This window comes from Columba livia, chromosome 1 (assembly GCF_036013475.1).
Source record: "Columba livia isolate bColLiv1 breed racing homer chromosome 1, bColLiv1.pat.W.v2, whole genome shotgun sequence".
Classification (NCBI taxonomy): Eukaryota; Metazoa; Chordata; class Aves; order Columbiformes; family Columbidae; genus Columba; species Columba livia.
In genome coordinates, this window is record NC_088602.1 from 147,905,266 (window position 1) to 147,931,633 (window position 26,368).

At 46.2% G+C, this 26,368-nt stretch overlaps 1 protein-coding gene across 6 annotated transcripts; it reads right to left on the minus strand.

Moving 5' to 3' along the window:
• Positions 1–180: 180 nt before the first annotated feature.
• On the minus strand, positions 181–24,157 carry BID (BH3 interacting domain death agonist). Of its 6 annotated transcripts, XM_065036973.1 has the most exons (9): positions 23,917–23,990; positions 18,073–18,143; positions 12,132–12,187; positions 10,312–10,428; positions 8,647–8,715; positions 5,307–5,511; positions 3,914–4,059; positions 2,056–2,259; positions 181–775 (listed from the first exon to the last, which is right to left on the minus strand). In XM_065036973.1, the coding sequence occupies exons 5-9, from the start codon at positions 8,653–8,655 to the stop codon at positions 764–766; spliced, it is 576 nt and encodes a 191-aa protein (XP_064893045.1). In that variant the 5' UTR covers positions 8,656–8,715; positions 10,312–10,428; positions 12,132–12,187; positions 18,073–18,143; positions 23,917–23,990; the 3' UTR covers positions 181–763. The 6 variants fall into 6 exon arrangements, with proteins under 6 accessions (XP_064893045.1, XP_064893021.1, XP_064893028.1 ...); XM_065036949.1 differs by lacking the exon at positions 12,132–12,187 and having other exon boundaries at positions 23,917–24,030; XM_065036956.1 differs by lacking the exons at positions 12,132–12,187; positions 23,917–23,990 and adding an exon at positions 23,729–23,887.
• Positions 24,158–26,368: the final 2,211 nt, after the last annotated feature.

Here is a 26,368-nt window from a genome sequence, read left to right on the forward strand (position 1 = left end):
TCTCCCTCCCCCTCACTCAGTGCAGCCCCCCCAAAAAAGGTGGTTTTACATAAGCAAGATTTGCTTATGTTTATCCCTGTTGCTGCTGCATTATATACAGTAGTAAATTAAAGGAATACCATAACCATAAGAACTTGCACAAAAAAATGATAAATAACAAAATCCCAGTGGAAACTGAAATTAAGAGCTGTATTGCCATGAGAACTGACTTTTATTTAAGTTAAAAAAACACAAACTATTTACATAATTTCAAAACTGCTGAGGCAGCTGGATCACAGCTGAAACCTTTGCCACCTTGGGTGGGATTACAGGTATGTATCAAACAACCTGAGTTCAAGTTTCTTGAGCCTGAGATGTAACTGCAATATTTTAACATGCTGAATAGTATTCCTGATCCAAAGCTGATACCTCCTTCTTTATAGCAAGATATTGTAAAAGCTTACACACTTTTCCTCAAGCATATCCAGGTTGTGTTCCCTGAAAGAATTAACCAAAACAAAACAGAACACAAAAAACACACGACAGAAAAAGCTCGTAAAATGAGAGCAGCAGGCACTACTCCTTACAGGCACTGGCAGAGCTGGCACACAGCTCACACTACTTCCATTGCTATGCTAGTCTACAGAAGCCTATCTACGAAGCTCTGCTTTCCCTTTCACAGCTGTATCTCAGAAGTTAAAAAGCAGAAAAAGTGATTTGCATACATCAAGAAAAGTAAAAAGTCTCCAGGAATGCATGTTCTCCAGAGGGAGGGCTGGAGGTCTCACCCACGCAGCTGGAGGGAGAGAAACAGAACCAGAGTTAGCAGCAGCAGAGCCATCCAGGTGCCTGCCCACCCCCCGCCCAAGGAGCACAAACAGCAGCAGCAGCCACTGCACGTCCCCAGTGCTACCAACCGTGCTGTGACTGCCACCTGCTGTGCTGCACATCTGCCATCTCCCCTCAGCACCCCCCCCTTCCTGTCCAGGGGGAACAGCTCTATCCCCCCCACTAATGCTACAACACTGGGGTGGACAGCCAGCCAGCAGCCCTTTGGCCACCCTCCCTGCACCTTGAAGCAGCACTGCATGCAGCAGCAAAGGGCCCATGTGTCTCACACCAGGGACTGGTTTCTGTGCTAAGCTGGGCTTAGTCATGCTGCCCAGTGACATGGTGCTTTGCTGCCCAGCAAGGAACAGGGCTGCTGTGCAAGGTGGCTGCCTCAGCTGGTGACACAGGGCAAGCCAGGCTCCTCTGCAGGTTGTTGCTGATGGCAAGGCTGTGGCACAGGGGTGTCCCACAGACTGGCAGCACCCCACAGCTGGGCTGCTGCTGTTGCACAGGGCAGCAGGATCACAATCCTGACCGCTCTCAAATCTCATTTCTAATGAATACTTAGCATACATATGCTTGTGTCTATGTGTGCACACAGCCTCAGAGGGTATTTCGTCCTCACCCTTCCCCTGACAGGTTAGTTCCTGCAGCCTCTCCCCTGGCCTGACTGCTGGCTGTTTAGTCTCCACACTTCTGCTCCAGCAGAGAACAAGAACAGAGCTGCCACTTCCTATCTGACCATTTCTCATAGCTCCTCTGCTGGCACCGTTTCTCACAGCAATTCCTTTCTTCTTCCAGTTCTGCCAAGCTCTGAGGAGCCTGGGCAGACAGCAGCAGAGACCTCAGGCCCAAGACATCTGGGAAACACAGCCACAGTTCAGGTTGGGCTTTTCTTCTCTTAAGGGCATGATTAACCCTAGTCTTACCAGTAGACCTCTCCAAAAAGACTGCAGGGAGGAGAGGAGCAATCAAATATTTCTCTGCCCTACAGAATAATGCACTCTGTTCACTGGCTTCTGTGAGAGTGGGGCAAGCAGAAGCTGTCACATGTCCCCCTTAAGCCTCCCTCCCTCAGCACATCAAGCTTCAGAGCTCAGCAGGGACTGGCATTCCCTTCCAGCCAAACCTCCAGAGCACTACAGAGAAAATAGGCAGCTCAGAGCTAGGCCACCCCTCCAGGAACAACTTAGGCCAGCTAAGAGCCTAGCCATGACTCGCACCAAGCTGTTGGACAGTACTCACCATTCTGACAATGTAGTTGTGGAGATGCTGGTTGATGTAGTTCACAGTGGTCCTGAAGACACGCGGTAGAAGGGAAGGCACTGTATTCACAATTTTTTTAGTTAAGACCATTGCTAGCACCAAAGTAGCCTTCTCCTGTTCCATGTCTGGGGGCATGGCACGCACAAGCCCTTCCACTGCCTCTGACATGCGCCGGGTTATCGCCTGTGCAGAAGACAGAGAGATCTCTCAGTGCAACACAAAGGGGTCTCAGCACAGCCTGCAGCGCTCTGCTGGTCACTGATGTGCTTGTTCAAACACCTCACAGAATGCTGCTCCTCTTCCTTCCCAGCGCAGCAGCCTGCCTGTTACACACCCTGGATGGCAATCAAGATAGCTATTCCCTGAGCTCAGCTGCTCACCCAAGACAAAAAGAGAGGGAGACAATACACATACCCCTGGAAAATTTAGATAGCACCTTACACACTCAGGGTACAACAGTGCCCCTCCTCCCCAAGGTTTGCACCTAACCTGCTAGGTCTTGAAATGGCACAGGAACCCTGGAGCTCCCAGAAAAGGGCAAGCCACCTTAAACACAGTGAAGATCAGAGGTGCAAGCTTCAGTGAGGATGGGCAAAAAGGCAAAGTGAGTTTCAGAGAAAAACCTTCAGATAGGCAGAAGCTAGAGAAGGTGACCAAGTGTGGAACAAACACTGCCTTGCTCCCAAGATCAGTAGAAGATCAGTTTCCCAAGAGGGACAACATTCATACACACACACTAAGGTACACTACTAATGTGAAAATCAAGGTCCCCCTGGTCAGAAGTTAAGTTTGTGTCAGCCTCATTGAAGGTTAAAAGGTTAGGCAATAAATTTGAAGGCCTGAAACTTAACTGGGAGGAGAACAAGACAGCAGGAGCAGGGAATGGTCAGACAGGAATCAGTCTGTGCAGATGATACAGCTTAGTAGAAAAAACCCACATCACACACAAAAAAAATATTTAAGTCATTAAATCCAGCCTTTTCAGCAAGAAAGTGGACCCTCAATTCAAAGACAGCATTAGCTTGATGAGCATTGGAAACTTCACAGGCAGAGAAAGCAAGAAAGCCACAGTTATCTTGAAGATGCCAAAAAGGCTCTGTGGAAGCAAACAGGGGCTTTTGATCCAGATATGGATCCAACCCTTAAAAAGAAAACAGAGGGATGTCTAATGCAAGGGACTTTAAACTCTACTTCCTTGCAAAGCAAGGATGGGAGAGTGACTGCATCAAAGGGGAGATGCCACCTAGAGGGAGTTTCTCAACAGGTCAACCATGCAGGCCAAAACACACCAATACTCCCAACACCAAGAGGCTACCAGCTGAACAATTATGGTACTAGAAAAGCATCTCACTTCTTGCTGTCTCTTCAGTGTTCAGTAACACACAAAAGTCAAGTTTGTGGCACTAGCACTGCTCAATTTTTACCCTCATGATGAGCAGCATACAGAACTCAACACCAAGGTTCAAAGGTCTTAAGGACAAATACTAAGGTTTAACCAGACAGCTGATTTTCAAAGGTAAGCCATTGGGCTAACAAAAAGAGGACAAAGTGCCTCTGAAAGTCAGTCCATCTCCACAGCTACCTCAATTTCACAATCTGCAGAAAGGAGACTGAGCCCAAGGAACCTAATTTGCAGAGCAGTGGCTACCACAGAATACAGCATCACCTCTCGTAACTCTTCAAAGGTCAGTGTTTGGGCTGAGTTTTAAGACTGTAATAATTAATGCATCAAACTAGCAAAGATACAGATATTGCAAGCTTGCCGCTTCCAAGCCACAGCAGGAAGGATGCCCAACATTTAAAAGGTGAACAGCTAGTCAGGTTGCTCTTCACTCACCTCTCCAGGCAAATTCTCATTCAGAAACTGCTGTACTAGATCATTTACTAGTCTTGTTTTGATTTCTTTATCAAACTGGTCTCCAATCTCAGCGAGCTGAACAGCAATGAGCCGGACAACTTCTTCATCTACCTGAGGTTCAAACACTGCCAACACACAGAAGGATTTAATTCACAGGTTGTAGTCAGACTAGGTTCAGTGCAGGTAAGGTGACCCAGAGCATTTTGCTCATCTCCATTACCAGCCTCCTTCCTACCCCACCCCAATCATAGTGCAATTCATGACAGCTTTATGCAACTCCCTTTTGTGCACTCAACTCATTTACCAGACAGTGTGCAAACAGGTTTAAGTAAACTGCAGCCTCACCCTGTCCAAAAAGCATTACAAGGGAGGTCAGAACATCCACAACCAAAAATTGTACAGGACAGCTACAGCCACCACCCTGCCTTGAGAGAAGAAGTCAGAAAGTGTGCATGATTTTTTTTTGACAACTGTCAGGACCAGTCTCTTAAGCAGAATCTAAAGTACCTCACTGAATCACAGAATAGTTTGGGCTAGAAGGGACCTTCAAAGGTCATCTAGTCCAACCCCCCTGCCATGAGCAGGGACTTCTTCAGATTGCTCAGAGCCTTATCTAACCTAACCTTGAATGTCCCCAGGGTTGGGGCATCTACCACCCCCTCTAAGCAACCTGTGCCAGTGTTCCACCACCCTCATTGTAAAGAATTTCTTCCTTATATCTAGTCTCAATCTATTGTACTTCAGTTTAAAAACCATTACCCCTTGTCCTATCTCCTTCTGGCAAAGCTTCCCAATGTCAGTCAGGCCACAAGACCTAAACAGGTTTGTATGAGGGAATGTTATTTACTGTAGTGGTTCCTCCTCACCTTGTTTAGGGTTGAGGTCAGTACACCAGCTGACACATTCTGGGCAAGGGGCAATAGCCATCCTGCAGATGGCTGGTGAAGCAGCAATGGTACCAGAGACCATTTGAGGAACAGCTTCTATCACACTTGTAGATCAGAACAAGAGTTGTTCCAAAATCCTAGCCCAAGTACTGGTACTCCCCAAGGAACAGTGCGAGGCTTAACTGCTTAATGTCACACTTCTTGAGGACAGCAAACATTCATACCAGCTCTGTGGCCCTTATGTGATTTGCTGCAGACGAAACCCCAGGGTGAGGGGTGCTCTAGAAATCCATGGGGAGATGAAGTGCTAAGCACTAGCTGTCTTATACTAAACATTAAAATCCCAACCAACACCACTACCAGCCATACTGCAAATTTTCTCAATGAAGAAAACATTGCTGCTGGTCTGTTTCAGAGGAGTAAAGATGGAAAAAGAACAATGCCACCTTCGGAGAGGCATGTAGAATGGAGAAAAGAGCACTCACCTGGCTCACCATTCTGCAGCAAGTGGCCACTCCTATTGCCATCAGTCTGAAGTTCCATCTCATCATCATACCAGTACTTGCCTTGCAGGACAGGCACAATCTCCTGGCTTTGCAGGGAATGCAGTTGCTCTCTGAACATGCAGTCAGGGGACACCTCCAAGAAGCTGTAGAGCAGCACACTCTCCATCTGGACAGATCCATTGACCTTAAACATAAGAAAAATCACATGAAGCCCATGCCTAGAAGTCCCACTCAGAAGGTCTACACATATGCTGCTTTCCAACCCTGAACACGATTTCATTTGGGCATCCTGAACAGCATTAGCCAGAGAATCCAAAAGAAATCAGCAAATGCATAGTAACTCCCAAAGTGTACACACACAGAAGTGTCTGATGGTGAATGACAGATGGCGCTGTTCTTACAAACCAGTGGCAGAAACATCAGCTCACATTCTGATCACCCTGATCAGAGCTCCTCTTCTCAAACAGATGTGTACACGGCACAAACTACCCAGCTCCCCTTACGCAGACATCTGGTTTTGGAAGGTTTCTATCCCTGTATTTGGGAACTGGGCATTCTACTTCCTGTGCCTAACAAAGCCAGAAGCTCCCTCTTTAAATGTAATCAGAGCATAGCAGTAACAAGGTGGGAAACAGAGATAACAGCATAAGCCTGCAAAAACCCCCAAGGTTCATGTTTCTTCACCCTCTTCAGAGGGATCTCAATTAGCTTCATAATGAAGCTGTTCAGCTCCCTCTAGAGAGCCAAGCATCTGCTCACAGGAATAGTGGCAATGAGATGGCAGATCATTGGTGTTTGGTGTCACCTACACTGGTAGATGGGCCCCCAGTGAACAGGCACACGCTGCCCCTTCTAGCACAGCAGCACAGAGTGTCCTAATTAGCTGGGTTGAGGAAGTCCATGAGGCAGGCAGATCAGTGTGAACAACAGGTTCCACTGGAACATGGGGCCTCACAACAAACTAAGGCCTCTGTAGAAAACCAGGAGACTGACCAATAATTTCAGTTAAGCCACCAAGAGAGCAGCATGTTGTGTAAGCACAGAAATAAAAGTGAGAAAAAAATCCTTATTCTGTTTTGCAGACTGTCTGACTATAAGATAAGAAAATTCTTAGACTTAATTGTAACCAGGGAGAAGAATCAAGGCTGAAATAGAATGGTTTCTCTTGCCAACTGCATAGGGAAATAAATATGCAGCCACGATGAATCTGATAACTGAAAGGAAGTTTCAGGTACCTTTTGGTGAGTGGAACCTTGTAAGATCACCTATATAGAAACATTTTGATTGGAAGAGATCCTCAGGATCGAGTCCAACCATAACTGTGGCAGATGGCAATCCCCCTCCTTTGCAGCACGGCACTTCTCTCTCTTCCTCTGCTATTTGAGGCTAACAGCTTCTTTTGTCTGGCCCAGAGCACCCTGGCTCCTGGGACATTAGAAGAAGGGAGTGCCAAGGCACACTGAGCCGCGCCCAGTGTGGGGGATGTTTGAGGGCTTCAGGGGCACCCACACTCAGTGTGGGGGTGCAGAGAAGCTTATACAATGCCTACAGTCAGGTCTGATCAGATAACAAAACGGGACTCTCGTCGAGACTCCGCCCATTGCCGCGGGTCTCTTGGAGCACGAGCTTAGCCACTGCCGCCACGAGAGCCCCCCTCCCCGGGATGGAGACTCTGCTTGCCTCGCCGCCACGGTGTAAGTAAAACTTCTCGCAGGATTGCGAGTATATTTTCTTTCCGTGCACACTTGCACAAGTACTTTATTTCCTCGCACAATCGCGAGTGGCCGCCGAGAGCCCCTCGCACAATCGCGAGTATATTTTCCTCCCGTGCTTCCACATAAGCACGTGTAGGATTCCGTGCACATTTGCACGTGTAAAATAACTCTCGCAGGACTGCGAGCGTATTATAAATTTACTCTCGCGACATCGCGAGTGCACACTTTCCGTACTCACTGCGAGTACGTGTATCTCTATAAAAATAATCCCACACCGTGCTTGGGTAAGTGTGTACTCCTCCGGGACTCGGGGACGGCTCCGGCACTGTTTTGGTGAAGCCACGTGCATGCACTCTGTGGACCTCCTGTTGTATTAGTGGCTGCCCCTCTCAATAATTTCCTCCACTGATATCCGAACCTGTATTTAAGTCACATTCGGAGTGCTAAAACCCTGTGCCTCGCTGGTTTAATAAAAGTTGGTTTTGGACCTTGTGGTCCCTAAAATTGACCTGTGGGTTGCTCTGTGACAATAACCTAACTCTGGCACTAAACCATGCCCCTAATAACCTCATCTATGCATGTTTTAAACACCTCCAGGGATGGTGACCCCACCACTTCCCTGGGCAGCCTGTTCCAGCACCTGACAACCCTTTCTGTGAATAATTTTTTCCTAATATCCAATCTAAACCCCCCTGGTACAACTTGAGGCCATTTCGTCTTGTTCTATCACTTGTTACTTGGGAGAAGAGACCAAGAGACAATCATATCCGTAATACGACACAGGACCCATGTTGCCTAAGCAACAGTAAAAAAATCGGGACAAATGCAGAAAAAGTAATTAAGGATGGGTTTTTTACTTGCGAGGAGGACTGGGCAGAGAAAGCGAGAAACAAACACAACAAAAAGGAGAGTTCAGAAATGGAAACAAATGGAAAATAAGGTATATGATCGAAGATCAACAGAAAGCACGTCTTCCATGACCTGAGCATGGATGTTCACAGACAGCAGTAAAGCTCACCCAATGATTCAGGCTCACTGGGACACCAGTAGTGATCCTATCCAACAAAAACCCACTGGACTAGTCATCAGGTTTATATTCAAAAGGCATGTGAAGTGGCAGAGCAAGGAGGGTTATAACTGTACCCTAACGCTAGGTGGGGTGAGGAGGACAAGAAACATTTCAGCAGCAGTTCAGTGTAATTAAATAAGATTTAAGCATGATAAATAGTAGCTTAGTAGTTGTGATTAATGTTGCACAAAACAATGCAAAAAATTATCACAGTGGTGTGTCTATTAATTTGACTTATTAGTTTCAGTAGTTTGTAGCTTAATCAATAGAGATGGTAGCTTCTTAAATAGCTACATCTCCAGCCTGCAGTTTATAGAGGGAGTGTCACACCGCAAACAAAGTGGTTCCATCTATTTTTTGTCTCTGTTCACAGTGGAGAGGAACAGCATCAGGGTCCCTACAGGAACTCTGAGGAAGACAAGGACACAAACCAGCACTTTTTGAGGCTCATCCCCTTTGGGGTATCCAGGAACAAGTGCACAAGAGAACCACTGGTCACTATGAACCACTGACTTCAGTCATGTTTGAAACTAACCTGTTCCATGATGGATTCAGAGACACAGCAGCTCTTGTCTCCCTCTGCTTCACACCAGAACTCCTTGCCCTGCAAAAGAGTGAGGGGAAAAAAAAAGGTAAAAGAAAAAAAAGCTTCCCATAAACCCACAACTTGCAGCAGTGCTCATGGGTCTAGCCACATTTCATAAAAAATGATGCTTAGTGATGCTTATCCATGTTTCTGGGGAATGCTGCTCATCCATCACACACTGGCAATCATACAAAAAGGCTGAGAAAACCACAACTCTCCCAGCAAGAAGGGCCCTATCTTTGTGAATGAGAGGCATGAAACTCCTCCCTTCCAGATGTGTGGAAGACAGTGGAGTGACACAACCTACTAATGGAGCTTTAAAGCCAAGAGGTGGTGCTGGGGCAGGGAGGGACAACCCTTCATAGTGCCAGAGGTTGGAATGGAAAGCAGTGTCATCACACAGGAGTTCCTGAGCACATACTGACGCAGCTGACGCTGCTCAGGTCTGCATGCACAGCAGCATTTTCTGCAGTGAACACCCAGCTGACATTGTGACACATCTGCAGGACTTCCAAGTGCACCTCCCTCCTGCTTCCCCTATGCAGAGATACATGTGCACACTCAGGCTTATTTCAGTACTTTCCCAACAAATATCTAGGGACAGAGAAGGCTGGAACAAGCAAAGACTTCTAGTTACACAAGCACAACTCCGCTAGACCTCCATGGAGGCCTGAATGGAAAATGGGAGAGAACAGGAGCCAGGTCATGAGCTCCTCTGCCCACATGGTGCATGCTCAGGGCTGACCGCCCTCAGCCTGTCCTGCAGCTGGGCAGTGCCCAAGGGCTTTACCCAGAGGTACAAAAGGAGGCCAGAGAGTGTGGTGCAGAGGGTGGCCTCCCTCACCCACAAAGAAAGGGGAGCTGGGAGCAAACACAGCACTCCTTCCTCATCCAGCCAGATGGGTGGGTCAGACCAGCAGCCCAAATAGTCACATCTGGTAGTTGCAGTGCAAGAGAGGTGTGAAAGCAGCACAGCAGGTGCCAATAACACACAGCTACCAGCAAATGCCAAGGCAGGGAAGACAGGAATCCTCTCTGTGAACCCAGCATCTGCTGCTTTAGATGGAACAGTCCCACAACTGCACACAGAAGTGTCTGGTGCAAGCTGGCTTCAACTAGTGATGAGCAGGGCCGGCAGAAAGTGGGCACCACCTTCCCACCAGGGCAGTAACCTGGCTCCTGCACAGGTACCTCCTGATCAACAACGGGGTGAAAGCACCAAGGACCCCGAACAGACAGCCTACTAATCTGGGCTAGTGATAAACGATCCTATTTCATAGTGACAACCCCTCACAGCTGTGTTTTAAATAACTAAACGTGCTGGTGGAAAAGAAGAAGTGGAAGTGAAAGCAAAAATTAATTCAAACTCTGAAGGAAACCACAGTAATAATTTCAAGAGACCGTGAATTTCCAAACTTTTCAAGGCTCTTAGTCCACATGACCAAAATACAATCTCAAATATGTCTAAAACACACAACAGCCCACAGCCACCTTAACCATGAGCTCTTTTTTCATTTAGTTGTTATATCAGAATAATACTTTCCTAGAACACAGGATTAGCCTTTGCTTGGCGTTTTTCTCTGTCCCATCCAAATCCCTATTGCCACTACTCACCTCTGCCCTAAAGGGTGTGCTGGCTGAGGAGAATGTAGTCCTCACTGTCCTCTTCTTTGGAAGCTGACAGGGCTCTGACACAGGTCTGGGTGACCCTTTCTCCTGGGCTTGACTTTGCTGAAGGAGAGAGAGATGCTAATTCAGGCTGAAGAATTTGCAAATGAGTCCATGAGATTAAGAGGAAAATGAGGATTTAGTGTTAAGTCTGTGGCAAGACCTTGCCTTTGTGCAAACTCTTAATGAGTTGTCCACATCAGCAACATTTCTGTAGGCTAGGCAAAGCCTTGACTCACACATTTTCTTTTTATATATAACATTTATTTTCAACTCAAAGTAATTAACCTCACAACCAAGGTGTCCATGTTACAGCTAGTAAATAAACAGTGGCTGTCCTCTGATACTAACTCCTGCTGAGTTAAACACCACTTGCTGAACCATCATAGCTTAGACCACAATAAGCCTAAAGCAGTACTGAGCTTCTGCTACCCATGCCCCATTTGCCTTGAAACTCACATTCATCACAGTGACTTTCCTGGGCTCTACCAGTATTGCCATCCCCACGCAGATCTAGCCTATATCAAAAGCTTCACATGGGACCCCAGCAATACTCTACAGCTGTTCAGATTAACCCATGCTGGCTAATTTGGGTTGGTAATAGCCAGCTGACTTCATAACACCAAGTACAGGCTGAACAAATCTCCCCATCTTTCAAGGTACAAGAAGTCACACCTCTGTTCACATCACACTACATATACAGAGGGGCAGAGGTTCTCCTGCAGTTCTGGCCAAAGCATGACACAACACAAGCCAGAACAGCTGCAAGTTGCACACAGGTGGCCAGATGTGCTGGCGAAACTAGCTGGGTAGCACCAAAGAGATTTCTCACTCGCAAGAAACTTTACAGCAAAACTTGTTCCACTCAAACCCAGCAAAACTGCATTAGGATGGCCTACTTTTTCTCATTGATAACAATCCCAGTGTATTGCTGCAGGGAAAGTTGAGCACAGTCAGGTGGCAATAAACAGACTAAATAAAACATCAGCCTGCAGATCAACCAAAGTATTCTTACAGCAAGAGGATGGAATAGAAATAGAAGCCAAGGCATTTCCTTGGGGGTTTGTCACATGCCGCATCTTTCCAAGGAAAGCTCAGAATGTGGCTTTAAAACCCAGATTCCCTACATTTTTTTGTCACATTGTTTCACACTGCCAGGAAACTCATTTTGCTTCGGTCCAAACATTCACGGAAGAGGCAACCAAAAAGAAACGGGCTATTGTCTTTTTCCACTCCCCAAAGAAGAGGCACAGACCAGTCTAGGAAAGAAAAGCAGCACACTGCTCCATTCCCAAAACAGAATATGCAAGTAAAAGAGGTCCTATTCTGGGCACGCCCATACAGCTAGACCCAGAAAGGCAGTGCACAGCAGCCTGACACAAGGGTCCCTCTGCCAGTGCATCATCCACACCTGTTTACTGTGTTGACTAGAAGCTGTAAGAGGAACTTGAGCTTGTGTGCATGTTCCTCACATTAATTCCTGGAAATATGCAGGAAAGGTGCCTGCCTATAGGTCTACAGACCCACAAGCTGCATTTTGAAAGCACTTCAGCTTTTCAGAAAGAGGCAGAAGCTTACACACTGGTTATGGCACTATGGTCCTCTCCGGGCACTGGGTGCCCTGCACAGACAAAACACCTGGAACAAGCACCTCAGTGGAGACAGAAAGGGGCTAAGCAGCCTCTGCCTTGCCAAGGTACCTGCTGCACCCACAGATGTTAATGTGTGGGCAGGGGGAAGAGACCTACAATATATGGGGTTCTCACCTTCCCCTTGGGATCAGCTCAGCTCCATGTCAAGTTCGACACTGCTCAGGGCAAGTCTACAGATAGAGACATTAAAAAAATCACTCATACCAGTTGCAAATTGCAAATTTGTCCACTCCTGTATATGAGCTGAGATAAGAGACATAAACACACATACAAAAAACAACAAACCACCATACTCCAAAGTACTTATATGGTATTAAAAAAAATAATCAAGATAAGGAAGCTTGAAGATGATAATTTCATGAACTCTTCCCTGAATCAAAGAATCATTGCCCAGGCAAAGTCCCTGAGGGGTTCCAGCCCCCAGCTAATCAAGTTCAACTTGGGTGGCCAAAAGCACACCTGAGAACAGGAAAAAGGATTTATCTCACACCACAAAATGTCTCCCTGCTACCACCATACAGAGCCAGTTTTCTGTCTTCTTTAGTTAACTAGTAACTCCAGAAACCTCAAGTTTTAGATAATTACTTTGAATCATTGCAAGGGGTTTGGATAATCACAATGTTCCTCCTGTGAAGTCAAATTCATTAACGGAATCTCAAAAAAAAAAACCCACACAAAAGACAAAAGCACAAAACCTCAAACAGTCAAATGTAATTATACTGATGCACCTGAAACTTTTAATGATTAAGACTTCAGAATCCTGGAGTTTTAGGTTCAGATTAAGACATTATCTGGTAGATAAAAAAAGCTACCTTATATTTGGTGAAAAGAATCTTTAGTTGGAAAAATTAGAAAATATAGAGATACAGGCTACAAACACCACCTGGATTCAGATTAAAACTAAGTCATTTGCTAAGGCTGCTTTAGGGCTGCTGAAAGTCTTCATTTATGAACTTTACAGAATGATTTTTTTTAAATTTAAATTTTAATACTTTTTCACACTTTCTATCCACTCACTAGACAAGCAAACTTCATTTGTTAACAAAAGCCTTTGAGAAACTGCTAGATCGGACACCTTGAAGTGCTCAAGGGATAAGACTACAACCAGGTTTTTGTATCAATTCTTTCCACCTTCCTCAGAAAAAAAAATGGAGTAGGTATTTTAAACACAAGTTTAGGATCTTTAAATCAGCTCCAAAGAGTCAATGTGGGGCATGTCCATTCCAACTCAGTCCTGCATCCCAATACAATGTTAAGTAAATATAATTACAGTCAGAGGAGCACATTCACCAGCTGCTTATCAGCACAGAATGATAGACAGACCTCATTCCCCTCCCACGCATGCCAGCTTTTACAATACAGAATTCTGTGGACACTTTCCCCAAAGAAAGTCTCCAAAGCTTCCCTGGAGGAAATCGCAAGTCTTTAGACAGGACTTTGTACATCCTGAGGGATGGTACATACTGCTCTCCTCCTGCACCACAGGTCCTTCAGGTCTGCTGTCCCATCATCTGTTTCTCCCTCTCATTCCCAAGTTGTATCAGTCTTTAAATCTTACAAGGTACTCAGCAGAGCAGCTGTTCCCAGCTGTGGCCCACCAATGAGCAGGGGCAACACTATAGCAAACAGTAGGCAAGGCTGGAATCTCCTCTCTGACTCCAGGTTTTAAGGAGTGAGGGCAGCACAAGTTTGTAGGGTGGAAAAGAGGGAGAGAACCCACAAGGCAATTTACATTCCATGGCTCTTCTTCCACCTGCACTTCCTCCCATGCCACTGAACTATCTCTTGCAGTTCTGGGAGGGTTAAGCCAAGGGAAAATTGTCATCCACTGTACAGCACCCTCTTCCCTCAGCCCTTGCCTGGTGGTACCATGCCATCTCAGGAAAAGAATCAGCACTGGCCACAGTTGTGCCAGAGAGAGACCAGTGTAGGTCCTCCCTGCCATACTATTGCCACATAGTACATATTTAAAGAGCAAACACTGCAAGCACACATTTTATCTCCCCAGGTGGGGAGCCGCACATAGAAACAGTACAGCTGCACAGCAGGCAAGGTTTCACCTACTCTAAAACCAGTGTGGGGTTCTGCTGTACCTCCAAAGCACTCCAAGTATGCCACCAGCAGCACCCCACATGGGAGCAAGAGTCAGCCAGTTGCATATTGCTGTCTGTTAGAGCAAGGGCATACAACTCATTTTCACCAGGGGCCACATATGGAGTGTAGTAGCCCCCAGTAGTACTCAGTAGGAGTAGTCACATTTATACAGTTCTGAAATTACATTCAGTCCTTTGAAGGCAACTGCAAGGTTGATGTGGCCCCCAGTGAAAATGAGTTTAACACCTCAGTGTTAGAGGGAACTCTTAATAGCTTTTAAGGCTGACATAAACAGGACTAAGTCCCAGAATCCCTACAGCAGCAGTGCTAAAATACCCTGTGAATCAGTTTTTGTCCCTTCTTCACACTTCCATTACAACTTCAAGGCAGCTCAGAAAATAACCCACCACATGAGCACTTGTGCTTACCATTGCTTTCCCTCAGATCCTTCACCCCTCTTCTTCACCCAGCCTGCAAGTTGCTCCTCTCAGCTGTATCAGACAGTGTCTGGTTATGAAAACATGCTCCTTCCAGCAGCAAAGCCACAGGCCTGTAGAACTAACTCTAACAACTTGTCTGGATTCTGAGACATGTCCCCTACAAACACCTGGGCAGACGCTATCAATCAATAGACCTGTTGTGTGTGTTGTCAAGATACTTATCTTTGCATTAGGAGTGAATTACAGTCTTCAAAGCAGAAACTGCAACAAAGCATCAGTCACTGACAAGGAAAAAAACTTCCAACCTGTGTGCTGCTTTCTCTGCCTAGCAGCTAAAAGACAGGAACTATTTTTAGCAGTTGGGATGACATCATCTTTGAAAGAAATTAAACACTACCTATTTGTCTTGGACCAGGCAGCTCCTACCTGTCTTGCAAGTAAACATTTAATTGTTGAGCTGCAGACCTCTTTAAAGAATAACACATCATTTTACAGGTATGGAAGCCAAGGCACTTAATGATGTAACCTGACATTTTAAATCTACTCATCAAGTCATAACTACTCAATCTCATTATCTTCCTGCAAACTTGCCACAGGCACAACTGCTTTATACAGTCAGCCATTACTGCAAAGTGAGGAAGAGAAACAGTGCTGCAGACTTAATAAGTTACTTATTTGAGGATATTCTAGGCTGTGCCAGACTGCTGCCCATGGCACCTCAAGTCACAACAGCGTAAGCAAATCCCATACAGTACAGTCCAAAGCCCCTAAAGGAATCCCCATCACCCTGCCACGCAATTTCTAGCTCATAAACCCAACAGGAACTAAAAAGCCCAGCTAGCAGCAGATCCCAGAGCTTTTCTTCATATTTAACTACAGAAGAAGCCTGACTACTCCCACAGCAGCTGCACATGCACTTCAGACTTTGCAAGGAGAAAACAGACAGTAAAAGGGAAGATAACTTGTTGATCTGCAACACAGTGCTGAGATGAATAAATAGGAAGTTATCATAACCACAGAAAACTGTCCATGTCACTCTTCAGCCTGCAAAAGGTATGCCAGCCTGTAACCATGCTCAGAAGGCACCAAGACTTACTTTCATCTAAGACCCACTGTCCTCCTAAAGTAGAATTTGATTCCAGGCTTCAGAAAGAACAGTAGAGTGACTGGAGGGAATAGAAACATTGCAATGCATTACTCAGGTGAGTGACAGGCTGAACAAGTCCTTTTGTGCACCTACAGATTCATGTACACGCACTACCTTGAAAACAAAGCAATAGCTTGGTACCATCTGGGTAATATCAAAGCCATTGTTTTGGAGTTTCTTAGGACTTTCCCCCACCATAGGGAACACAGCTTCCAAACTACTGGCATTTTTCCACGCATTTGCCTCCAAGGGAAGATACAACATCAACAGCTTCATTTTGCAAGTGACAAAACTGACAAGGCATGGGCAGAATACTTTGAGATGCCAGCAAGTCTGTGGCCCAGCACCAGACAGACCCCATCCCCCAGTCACTTCTGATTTATTTGCTGTGCTTTTAGGAAAGACATGCTGTTTGTCAGGGACCACTAAACTGCTTAAATCCACTTCTCCCTACTACTCTCAAGCATGACTGCCGATTGCTTGAGGCTTTTGTTTCTCCTCTTTTCAGCTTCAGACTGCATCCTCCTCCAAGATGTGAATAATGCCACTACCAATCACTCCAGCAATGACAGAATAGCAGTTTGCTCATAACACATTTGATGCAAAAATACATTGAAACATGCTGAATTCTTCCTACTTCTAACAGTTTCAGTGTATTATTTGCCTTCCAGCGTTCAGTGGCATTGAAACTTTAAGTGGAACACAAAGACCCAACACCAACGGATGCTTGTTCAACTACCTCCTCAGCTGGGGCACTTTTACCTTTGAACATCTTAGCCTGGACACTAGGTACTCTAAGCTGTGTATTCTGACTTAGAAATACAGTGCACAGTTTGTTTGATGGGGGCTTTATTTTCCTTTCTGAAATAAAAACTTGATTAGAGACAATTCCAAAAAGAAGGTTTCAATTGGCCTTTTTGTTAGAGATTTCAGCTCCCCAAGGTCTGTTTCTGTTTCACATTATTCTTCATGACAACATGAATTGCAGCAATCTTCTGGTCATCAGGGCAGTACTTTGACTTCTTAAGAAAAAAAAATCCAACTTCCTCACGAACCTTCATTTTAACTTGGCTCAAAATGCCCTCTTGCCCAGTCCCTGTGCAGCACATCAAAGAGTAAGAAGGCACACTGCCATATTACTAATTCTCTTTAAAAAAGGTAGGCAGGAACTTTTGATTACTGTGGTTTCTTTATCAGATCAGTGATGGAGGCAGCACAACAACACCGTTCAGTGTTCTTTGGAAGTCAGCCTACAGATAGAGCTGGGCTGAAAATGAGTCAGCAGAAAGCCTGCAGCTGCAACCGCCCCAAAGCTTGGAGCTGGGATTTGGATTCAGCTGGCTAGAGCTGGGCTCAAATGCAATTTGCACATCTCCATATTTTGGGTATGGCCACACCTAAGAGGAAGGGGCAAGATTCAGATCCTGACTGCCACAGTGCAGGTAGTATTTTGGATCTGGGACTGAGCTTAGTTTTTTCCCCTCTGGTGTTGAACAACTCCAGTCAGGTAAGTCTGCCCTGCATTTCACCTCCTCATAAATGTTAAGAAAACACTTCTACCTTTCCTAAGGACCTGGCAGGAAGAAGTAGGGTAAACCCCAATGAAAAGACACTATCGCCCTCATTAAGACACTGGTCTTTACCAGGTTAGCTTCATGTGCACAAGTCCTATATATCAGCCCAGCAGCTGCAACACAACCCTGAATATACCCACTGACATTATTGCAAATTGTTCTTACTGTTTCCCTCTTGGAAATGACTGCAAAACAGGAAAGACTAAGGAACCACAGTTCCAGTCTTTTGACATGACAAAGGAAGAACAGACAGACCAAGAGCAGTAAGCTCCTCAGTAATGTCAATAAGTGGTAGGCACTGAAACAAACTCCAGCTGTCACTGCTGATGTGCAAGTGACAGTGTCAAGTCAGAAATGTGAGATTTGCTTCCAGATTTAGAAGATGCCTGTGCTGGGGCACCAGCACTGGACACTTGCGTTCTGGCATGCTTTTACAGTTGAGGAGGACAGTCTTCCTTATCACTTGGCAACAGTGCCTCTGACAGATGCAGGTGCCACTTGAACAGGCTCTGCCAAGAACTGTCAACCAAAAGACCTCAGAAATCAGGACAGGATACAGTAACTGTTGTGCCACCTAGATGACAAGAACATCTGATCCATCAGTCAAAATCAGGAATGCCACTTCATATTGCAACTTAGACGCATTTCACAGTTGATACCAAAAGTACAGAGGAATGTGAACCTGTCTTTCCTTTGCCTGACTGGCAAGTTGGGCAAACAAAGTAGGAAACTGATTTAAAAAAAAAGGTTTGTATGGACACAGGTGGCCACTAACAGTAGCACTCTTTGCCTTTGGTTACCTTCAGGCCATGTGACTAGACAAGAAATCCTCTTCCAGACTTGTAAGTACCAGGAATATCTGCACTGCTTTCTGAAAAAAAAAAAAAAAAAAAAAAAAAAAGCAAAAGCTATAAAGATGCTCACAATGTGAAAGTTCAAATACAGGATCAGCATGGCTCATTTGAGAATACGTGTGGCCAAGGAACCATCGTAGGAGAAACTGATCAAGGCTCCCTGCTCAGTTATAACAAGTACGGTGACACAACAGCCAGGATGGCACTCACAAAGCTCCCAAGCAACAGCTCAGTGCTCAGGACAATTAACTTCCAAGAGGATTTTTACAGCTGGTACTCCAAAGGAAGTTCAGTGGAGCCTGTTCACCTTATCACACTCAGAACATTCACTATAAAGGAAAGAAAGCGTTTATGGAAGAAGAGGTACAAAGACTAATCTTCACAGCTGCCTGCTTACTTGCCCTGAAAGCATATACAAACCTGTCTCAATATTCAACAGCTTTTCAAGGGCATGAAAATTAATTTTAAATGGGCTTCCTTACTCCTAAACATCAAGTGTATCCTAGCTATAAATATCTCTTATGTTCCTTACTTTTATGAAACAGTCATGTACCAGTACAGACAACCAGCGAGGCAATCCTCAAAGAAAGCCTAACACTGGTCCTTTGATTACACTGAATGCACTGGCCCTTAGGAGAATTCTCTCCCAGTGTTGCAATTACAACCTCCTACTCCTGCCACAATAATTAAACTGATGAAGCCAATAAAAAAAACAAAAAAACAAAAAACAAAACCAAAACCAAACAACAACAACAAAAAAATCATTTTGAAGGATCCTAAGACAGGAGCCCAGACATCCTCAAGAAACTCAAAGAGGAAGCTGTGCATCAAACCAGACAGTGATACAGCATTCATAGCCCTGATCAAAGCCTTTTGACAGCAGCACCTCAAAGACTGTCAGCATTAAAAATGAAAAGCATTATCTCTTTCAAGCACCTTTAATATAACAATACACAGCTAAGAAAATATTCTCTTTCAAGGAAACACAGCAGGTGCCATCTGGAAACCATGACAGCAGAATTGCAGAACACCTGCCTCCAGGAGCACACACTTCCTGCTGCCCAGGTAAAGCCATGCAGTTACACGAGAGAGATGCCTCAGCACACTGAATCCACCTGCCACACAATACTGCTCCAGGCTCTCTAGCTGTAGGCCCAAAAGCACAGCGAAATAGTGTTGATTTTACCACAAGAAAACACATGACCGTGCATGAAATAATGCAAACTAGTTCACTTTCAGTTTTAACCTAGGAGGAAATACAAATTAATGTTGACTCTGAGGAAGTGAATATAAAACCAAAATACAGCAACCAGCTGATCTAAGTGGATTTGTTTCGTATGGCTGTTAATGTAAAGGTGTAACAACAATTACACCCAACTACCAGGAGTTACACTGACCAAGGAACATATTTTCCCCTTTAAAGCAGATGAAAGAAATAGCCCAATACATTAGAGAGACCTGGCCACTTCCCATTCAGCATAAACCACAGCAATGGCACACTAGAAACTGTCCAAAGGTCACAGCATTTTATGACGAAATACAGCAGAGTCACAGATACTTAAAAATTCAGCACTCACATGTGCAGTGACTGAGCACACAGTCTGATTCCCTTGCTCATACTTTCAGTGAAGCTGAATAAAAACTCTGAGATTTTAAAGAAAAGTGGTGAGCAAAATACTGGGGTGGGAGGTGTTTAAAGCCACAATGACACTGTCCTCTCTGGTGACAAAGAGCAGTATTCCAAGGATGTATTGAGGTGTACATCCCTTTCTTTGCATTCACCAGCAAAAACAGTCCAACCAAAGCCCACCACGGCCAGGAAGCACTGTCACCTTCAAGCAGTGCCATATTGCTGCAAACAGATAGGGAAGCCAGCAGACAGAAACTTCTGTTCTGGATCCTAAGTGCCCAAGGCAGTGCTAACAACGCTCTAAGACATGGTGCTACTGAAAGGGATGGGCCTGAAGGATTCTTAGAGCAGACATTGCAATGAAGGATGCACAAGAGACATCAACACACTACTATGCTTTACACTTGAGCAATTGCTTAAAAAAAAATATCACACAGAGCAACACATGCCACCTCATCCAGGTATAAGGAGATGCCTAATGCACACCACTGGTAACTACAGAGGTTCCACTACAGAAGGTTCACTTCCAATATAGTTGAGGTAACAGCAAGATATCAGGACACCATTCACTACAGACATCTGGTACAAATCCAGGCAATCACAGAAGCTTAACAGATCGCTTTCAACTGCAAAGAACAAGACTGGACACACTGTGACTACCAACATTTCTTTTTACATTTTAAACCTCCTTTCCCTATCCTTCTCTGATTTTTTTTTTTTCCTGACACAGACCAGATGTTTAAAAATCTCTGGGGAAGGGACCTACCATACACATTCTGTAATCACTACTGATGAGTTTTAATTAGAACTGAACCCAGCTTGCTGCAACCCTCTTCAACCCCAAGATACGCCACCTAAAACTAACAGGGGACCAGACTTAGGAGTAGGAGTTTTGCACCTTTGGGCAAGCTGTGAATTCAACTCCCTAATTAGAAATACTTGCATGTACTTGGCTTTGCACAGCACACAAGATACAAAGGTAATTCCAGCCTCAAAACTTTGTAGTCTGACATAGACAAAAAGCTACAACTTGCTAAGAGAAAAATCAGAGGAAGGTACTTTGCAAAGAAATATCAGATTTACTGGTAAATTCTGCTCTTTCATTAGCTGAGAAACTGCTAACCGGTGGAAATGAAACCTGCTAATCTGCACTTAATTTGCTTCAGCAGAGAAAACCATCTACCAGGCTGATTCCCCTACCCCCTACTGCTTGTTAGTTCATACACAGCAGCCACTTTATCAAGGAGCCAACACCTCCCAGCTGTTCCTCCACAGTTATGCCAGCAGGCTTTGCATAGAGCACATAAACCTGTTAACAGTTACTATATACCTGCTCTTCATTCAATGAGCCATAAAGAAAGAAATAACTTCAAGCACTAGGCCACTCCAAGGAGATCTCCAAAGGTGGCAGTCAGTAGATTTATCTATTACAGAAAAAATGTTTTCATTTTATTATAGAAAAAAACATTTAATCTGCCAACACCTCAAACTCCTGCTGAGTGTGGATGGCTCCTATCATTCCTGCTACACAGGAAAAACACAATACACAAAAACAACATGGCACAAAAATGACCCAGGGTGAGTGCTCAGTGAATACACCACCCCCCCCCCCCCGCAGCCTTCCTTAATTATATATCACAGCTCTTACTGTTTTGGGAGCTAAAAGAAATCAAAAGCCACACTGACCACATTTACAGTGCCCCCATATTATCCAAAGGTACAGTGTTGGTATGGTGGCTGCACATACACCTATTTCCCAAGAGCAGAGACTCCAGGTTGGCAGAGGCAGGACTGGCGGAGCACAGCACAGAGTTCTGCTGAGGGTGCCAAGTGAGAACCGAGCTGAACTTACTGTCCCAGCTGAATGAGTGCCAGCTGGCCTACTCTGGCTGTAAGAAATAGGGAGGGCAGGAACCCAACAAAACCATTTGATCAAAAAAGTCAGTCTTATTTTTTCTTCCTGAATTCAGCAGATGTCACCAAAGGCAAAGAAGGAACAGCCAAATGAGGGGGAATTCCACACCAACCTTTCTAGTGCTAGGGCAGCCTACCCAGAAGACTTACAATCAGATATTACACTCAGCACCTACACAAGTTTTCTGTCTCAGCTGATCCCTAATCCCTTCCAAATTGTTACTTGTAACAACAGACAAGAGACCTAGAAGAGAGGGCAGGAAAATGGGAAAGGGATAGATTGCAGAAATTCAAACAAAGTGCTAGAATACTTCTTTTCATACAATGCATTTCCCCCACTGTTTTTGTATAACACCATTGGCACAGAAGAGATCACAAAGATTAGGTGCTGCAAAGCTAAAGAAGACTCTGAACAGTGTCAAGCTTGTTAGGTAAAGAAGTTGCCAAGGGAGAAAAAACACACAAAAATACCCCCTTCTTTTTAATTAATACCTTTTAAGATGTTATACTTCCACAGGCAGGTGAAAAAAAAGAGTTTCAGTCTGACTAGTGACAAGACATTAGAGCAGAACACCGGTCTTCCCCACAACTGGACTTTTGCAAGAAGTCCTTTATCAAAAAACAAACCAAACACCTTAAATATAATTTCCTGTTGGGGAACCACCTTGCTCATTCCTCCACCAAACTTTTTAACCATTCTGAAAAGATAACGAACCAAGTATATCCTACAAAAAGATTTTGGCACAGATACCCCCAGGAAGCCTCAAGAGTCTCCAGCTTCTCCTGAAGTAAACATGGAGCTCCTGGATTATGATTTAAGGCCCTGTACCTTAGGGTTTTTTTTTTTATTAAAGCTATAAAATGTTGTGATAAAAAAAAAAAAGATAAGAACCTCCTCAAACCCACTAGTTTCAAAACCACTGTTACTCCAAGGTACAAAGGCCATCACCCAACCACATGCATGGGAGAAACACCTTTCTAGGGAATGGGACCTGCTCACTCAGTTCCTTTCCACCTCGCACACTAAGCATCCTGCTCCAACCTCCAGTCACCCCAAACTAAACAGCGTGTGTTGGGTCATAGGAATGCAAGCGTTGCTTGCAGGGAGCAAACAGGCAGCCACAAACACCTACAGCTCCGTGGAAGGTACAGAAACTGGAGAAAAGCACACTGAATCGGCACATCTGTATCCATCACCAGGCTTTCTGAGAAGTCATATCACTATTATTAGAAATCCCTTCTTGCCTCACTGTCTTGCTGTAGCCACCGCTCCCACATCCTTCTGTGGAGGGAAAGCTGAGGCAACCACGGATCCCCCTGGAGCTGCTGCAACAGGATTAACTCTTTACTCACCCCTGTAGAGCAAATGCCCCTCCAGCCTGAAAACTTTCACCACAGACTGAGGACAAGACATTGGACTTTACCAAGCACAAAGCCAAGAGAGAGGCTTTTTACGGTTTATGAGTGAAAACGAGGGCGGTCTGCAACAGAAACAGAGGAAAAGGGACAGAGAGTGCCTTGATTTCGGCGGGGGAAGCAGAAAACCGGCCACCAGGAAGCTCGGCCACAGCACGGGCGGGAGAGAGGAACAGCGACCCGAGGGAGCGCGCACCGAGACAGGGCCGGCCAAACACCGAGAGCGCAGGCAGCTAAACAGAAGAAAAAAAATAACCAAACCGCTTAAGAGCGAGGTCGGACTCGGCAGGCGAAAGGGAAACAGAGGAGCTGCAGAGAGTCCGCAGCATCAGTAAGAGAAAGCTGAAGCCCCACACAGCTCGCCGCGGGGTCACGGAGCGGTCACTTCAGCTCAGCAGACTGAAGAGCCGCGAGAAACAAGGCGGTAAGTCAGGTGCTGAGGCTCCCCGAGGCGGTGGCGCCGCCGGGCACAGGATCCTCTGCCGCCCGGGAGCGGTGGGCCCGCCCCACCGCGGCAGGCCCGACACCTGCCCAGCTCCCCGCTACCGCCAGCACCGCTCCCCAGGGCGGGGGACGCATGGCATCCAGGTCTTGGGGGGATCGGAGCGGGTCCGGACCACCGGGGGGCACCGCCATACTCACCCCGCCGGCTTCCCGCCCCGTCCTCTCCCAAGCTCGGGCGGGCAGCGGGGAGATCGCTCCCTTTACCCCGCAGAGGTAAAAAGAAGCGGCAGGAGCGGCCGCGAACGGCAGCGCTAGCCCCACGGAGCCTACCCCGGAGCGCCGCGACCCCGCTGAGCTACTCCCGGCACCAGGCGGGCGATACTGACCCAGCGGAGCGCGGATCCAGCGGTGCGGTGCGGCGCGGCGAGCTCGGCACCTCCCCACTTCCTGCTCTGCCCGCTATCTGAGGAGCGCCAAGCCCCGCCCCGGGTTAGGGCGGGAAAGCACGGCACGCGCCGCCAGGCGAGCCAAGGGGCTGGCACGGGGCAGCGGCCAACGGCCGCGCGGGCCAACGGGCGGGGTAACGGCCTGCTGAGGCGGGTCGGGGAGAGCGGAGGGGCGCTGCCCCCTCACCCTCCAGCCCCGTACGGCGTAGGGCCGGGAGGAGGAGTCGGAGACCAGGCGGTGGGGAGGCGGCCGGCAGAGCCGGTCGCTGGGGGCGGGGAAGGGCAGCGGGCTCCCGGGAGCCGGCGGAGTGATGCGCCAGGCGGAGGGGGAGACGGCGTCGGCTCACGCCCGGCGCTTCCTCAGGGGAAGCCGGGGAGCTCTGGAACCGACCCTGAGCCTCGGCCGGTGCTGGGAGCGGAGCTCCCTTCCCGCCGGCAGAGTCTCCTGCAGAGATGCCTCAGCTTGGGGTAAAGCCATCCCGGCCTTTGGCCCCGCTGCTGCCAGGATTGTTCTGGAACTCGGGATTCTTGGCCTAAATCTTATGTCCCATTCGTAACCATTTATCCCTGACACATAAATTTAACTTTTCATTCAATGTTGTATTATACATTTAACTATAGTTCTACTTACACTAATTTTTATTTAATGCAGCCTTACATTTTTAACATGGTTTTGTTTAAAGCAATGCTTACTTAGTATTTCGTACAGGTTTCCTGTCATGCTTGCTTCTTCCTGACATGCCAAGTCACAGTACGCTTCCAACCTTTGGTTTGCTACCCAGGGCATGTGAACTGTGTTTAATCAGAAAGGGGCTGGATCACAGAGTGCTTTTTAAAGTTCCTGGGATACTGCAAAATGAAGATAAAACCAGTTCTGATTCTGTTTTGGGTCTTGTGTTGGCCAACCCATCAGGTGGCTTCCTGCTGGGAATTATTTAGGGGAAAAAAGTGACACATAAGTATCTGCCGACTTTCTTCAATTCCAAGGAACTGAAGTTTCTGTTTTTTCAAACTGTTCAGATTGGTTTTGGAAAGTCAGCACTGCAGGGAGACAAAACATTATCACTTTTCTTTCTGCCCAAAGTGTATATATTTGAGAAATTGACATTTTTTGTTGTTTCTGGTATCTGAGTAATATAGATTAATATATTTGTATAGAAAGCTTTAATAATAATAATAAAAAAAAAGAGATGTGATCTTATCTTTTGCTTATGGGAAACCACGTGATTCCTATATATGAGGCATTCAGAAAAGCACCACATACTCAGCGAGTTTGGAAATACTTGCTTATCCACTCCCTTGCTGTCCACAGATGCTTACACTGTTTGCTAAGGTTCCAAGGGAAAAAGGTACTTTTTTCAGAGCCTGAACAGGTTTTTCTTTCGTTCCTTATTTTGACTGCTGTGTAAGAGGATGCAGGCAAAGGCAGGCAGCAACTCTTCATTGCTTCCCTGGAGTAGTATCTATAAAACGAAGCAGGAGGCCCCTCCCTCCTTCTGGGACGATGACGCCAGCCATGGTGCAGCCGAGAAGCCACATGCCAGCGCCATTTCTTCCACCCATTACCGCCTGTAGGACCCTTTTCTCTGGTGACAGCTCCATCGCTGCTGATGCTTAGAATCAAAGATGTGCTGCCAATGCAAAGGAGGAAGATGCGCTCAGGCCCTGCTTGAGTTCTTAAAGGGAATCTCCTCTAAGAATGCTTTTCCTGGAGAGATGTGTGGCCAGGTGTCATCCTTATAGGATTGGGTTTACATTCTCTTACATGCAGGAATTAAAAATCCAATTGTTAGTGTAGGCAGCTGTCCCAGCAGTCATGGTGAGGACTTTTCAAAAAACAATAAAACATAAGGGAATCCAGAACGCCAGGTTTTTCACCTGCTCTTTGCCCTTAGCGTCAGGCACGACTTCTCCCCAATTATTTTTCATGGCAAGTTACGCAGTATAGATTCATAGCCTATCCAGGCTGAGTAGCATAATAAGTGTCTTCAGCTGGCAAAAAGGTCTGCCAAGTCTTGGCTTTGCGTGCTATTTAACGATTGCCTTGGCATCCTTCGCATGCTCCTCTGAGCAGAGGGCACATTCACACTCCCACACTAACTGCCGTGTTGCTCCCTACCTTAGCACTGAAGCCAAACAGCTGTGGAGGGGTTGTGGTCCTGTGCCCAGGGGAACAATGTCGGGTGGGTGAGGTAGCTTCGAGGGCATGAAACACCACGTGCAGAAAGGGTCGCAGGCTCCTGAAGGTTGCTGTCGTTACCAACGGAAACTGAAAGCAGCAGCTGCCACCATGCTGGGCTCCTGAGGTGGCATTTCTTCATTAGAGGGCCTTTTTCTGGTGTTATTTCGTATGCACGCACGGCTAATCTGTGCAGGAGGCATGACCCCTCCA

What these genes read in the sequence shown, in the direction of transcription:
- BID (XM_065036981.1), bottom strand. An exon ending in GCTGCAGAATGGTGAGCCAG is followed by an intron (nt 4,060 to 5,306) that starts GTGAGTGCTCTT and finishes GTGTGTTGGCAG; the next exon opens with TGTTTGAACCTCAGGTAGAT. An exon ending in ATGAGAATTTGCCTGGAGAG is followed by an intron (nt 2,260 to 3,913) that starts GTGAGTGAAGAG and finishes TCTTCTGCACAG; the next exon opens with GCGATAACCCGGCGCATGTC.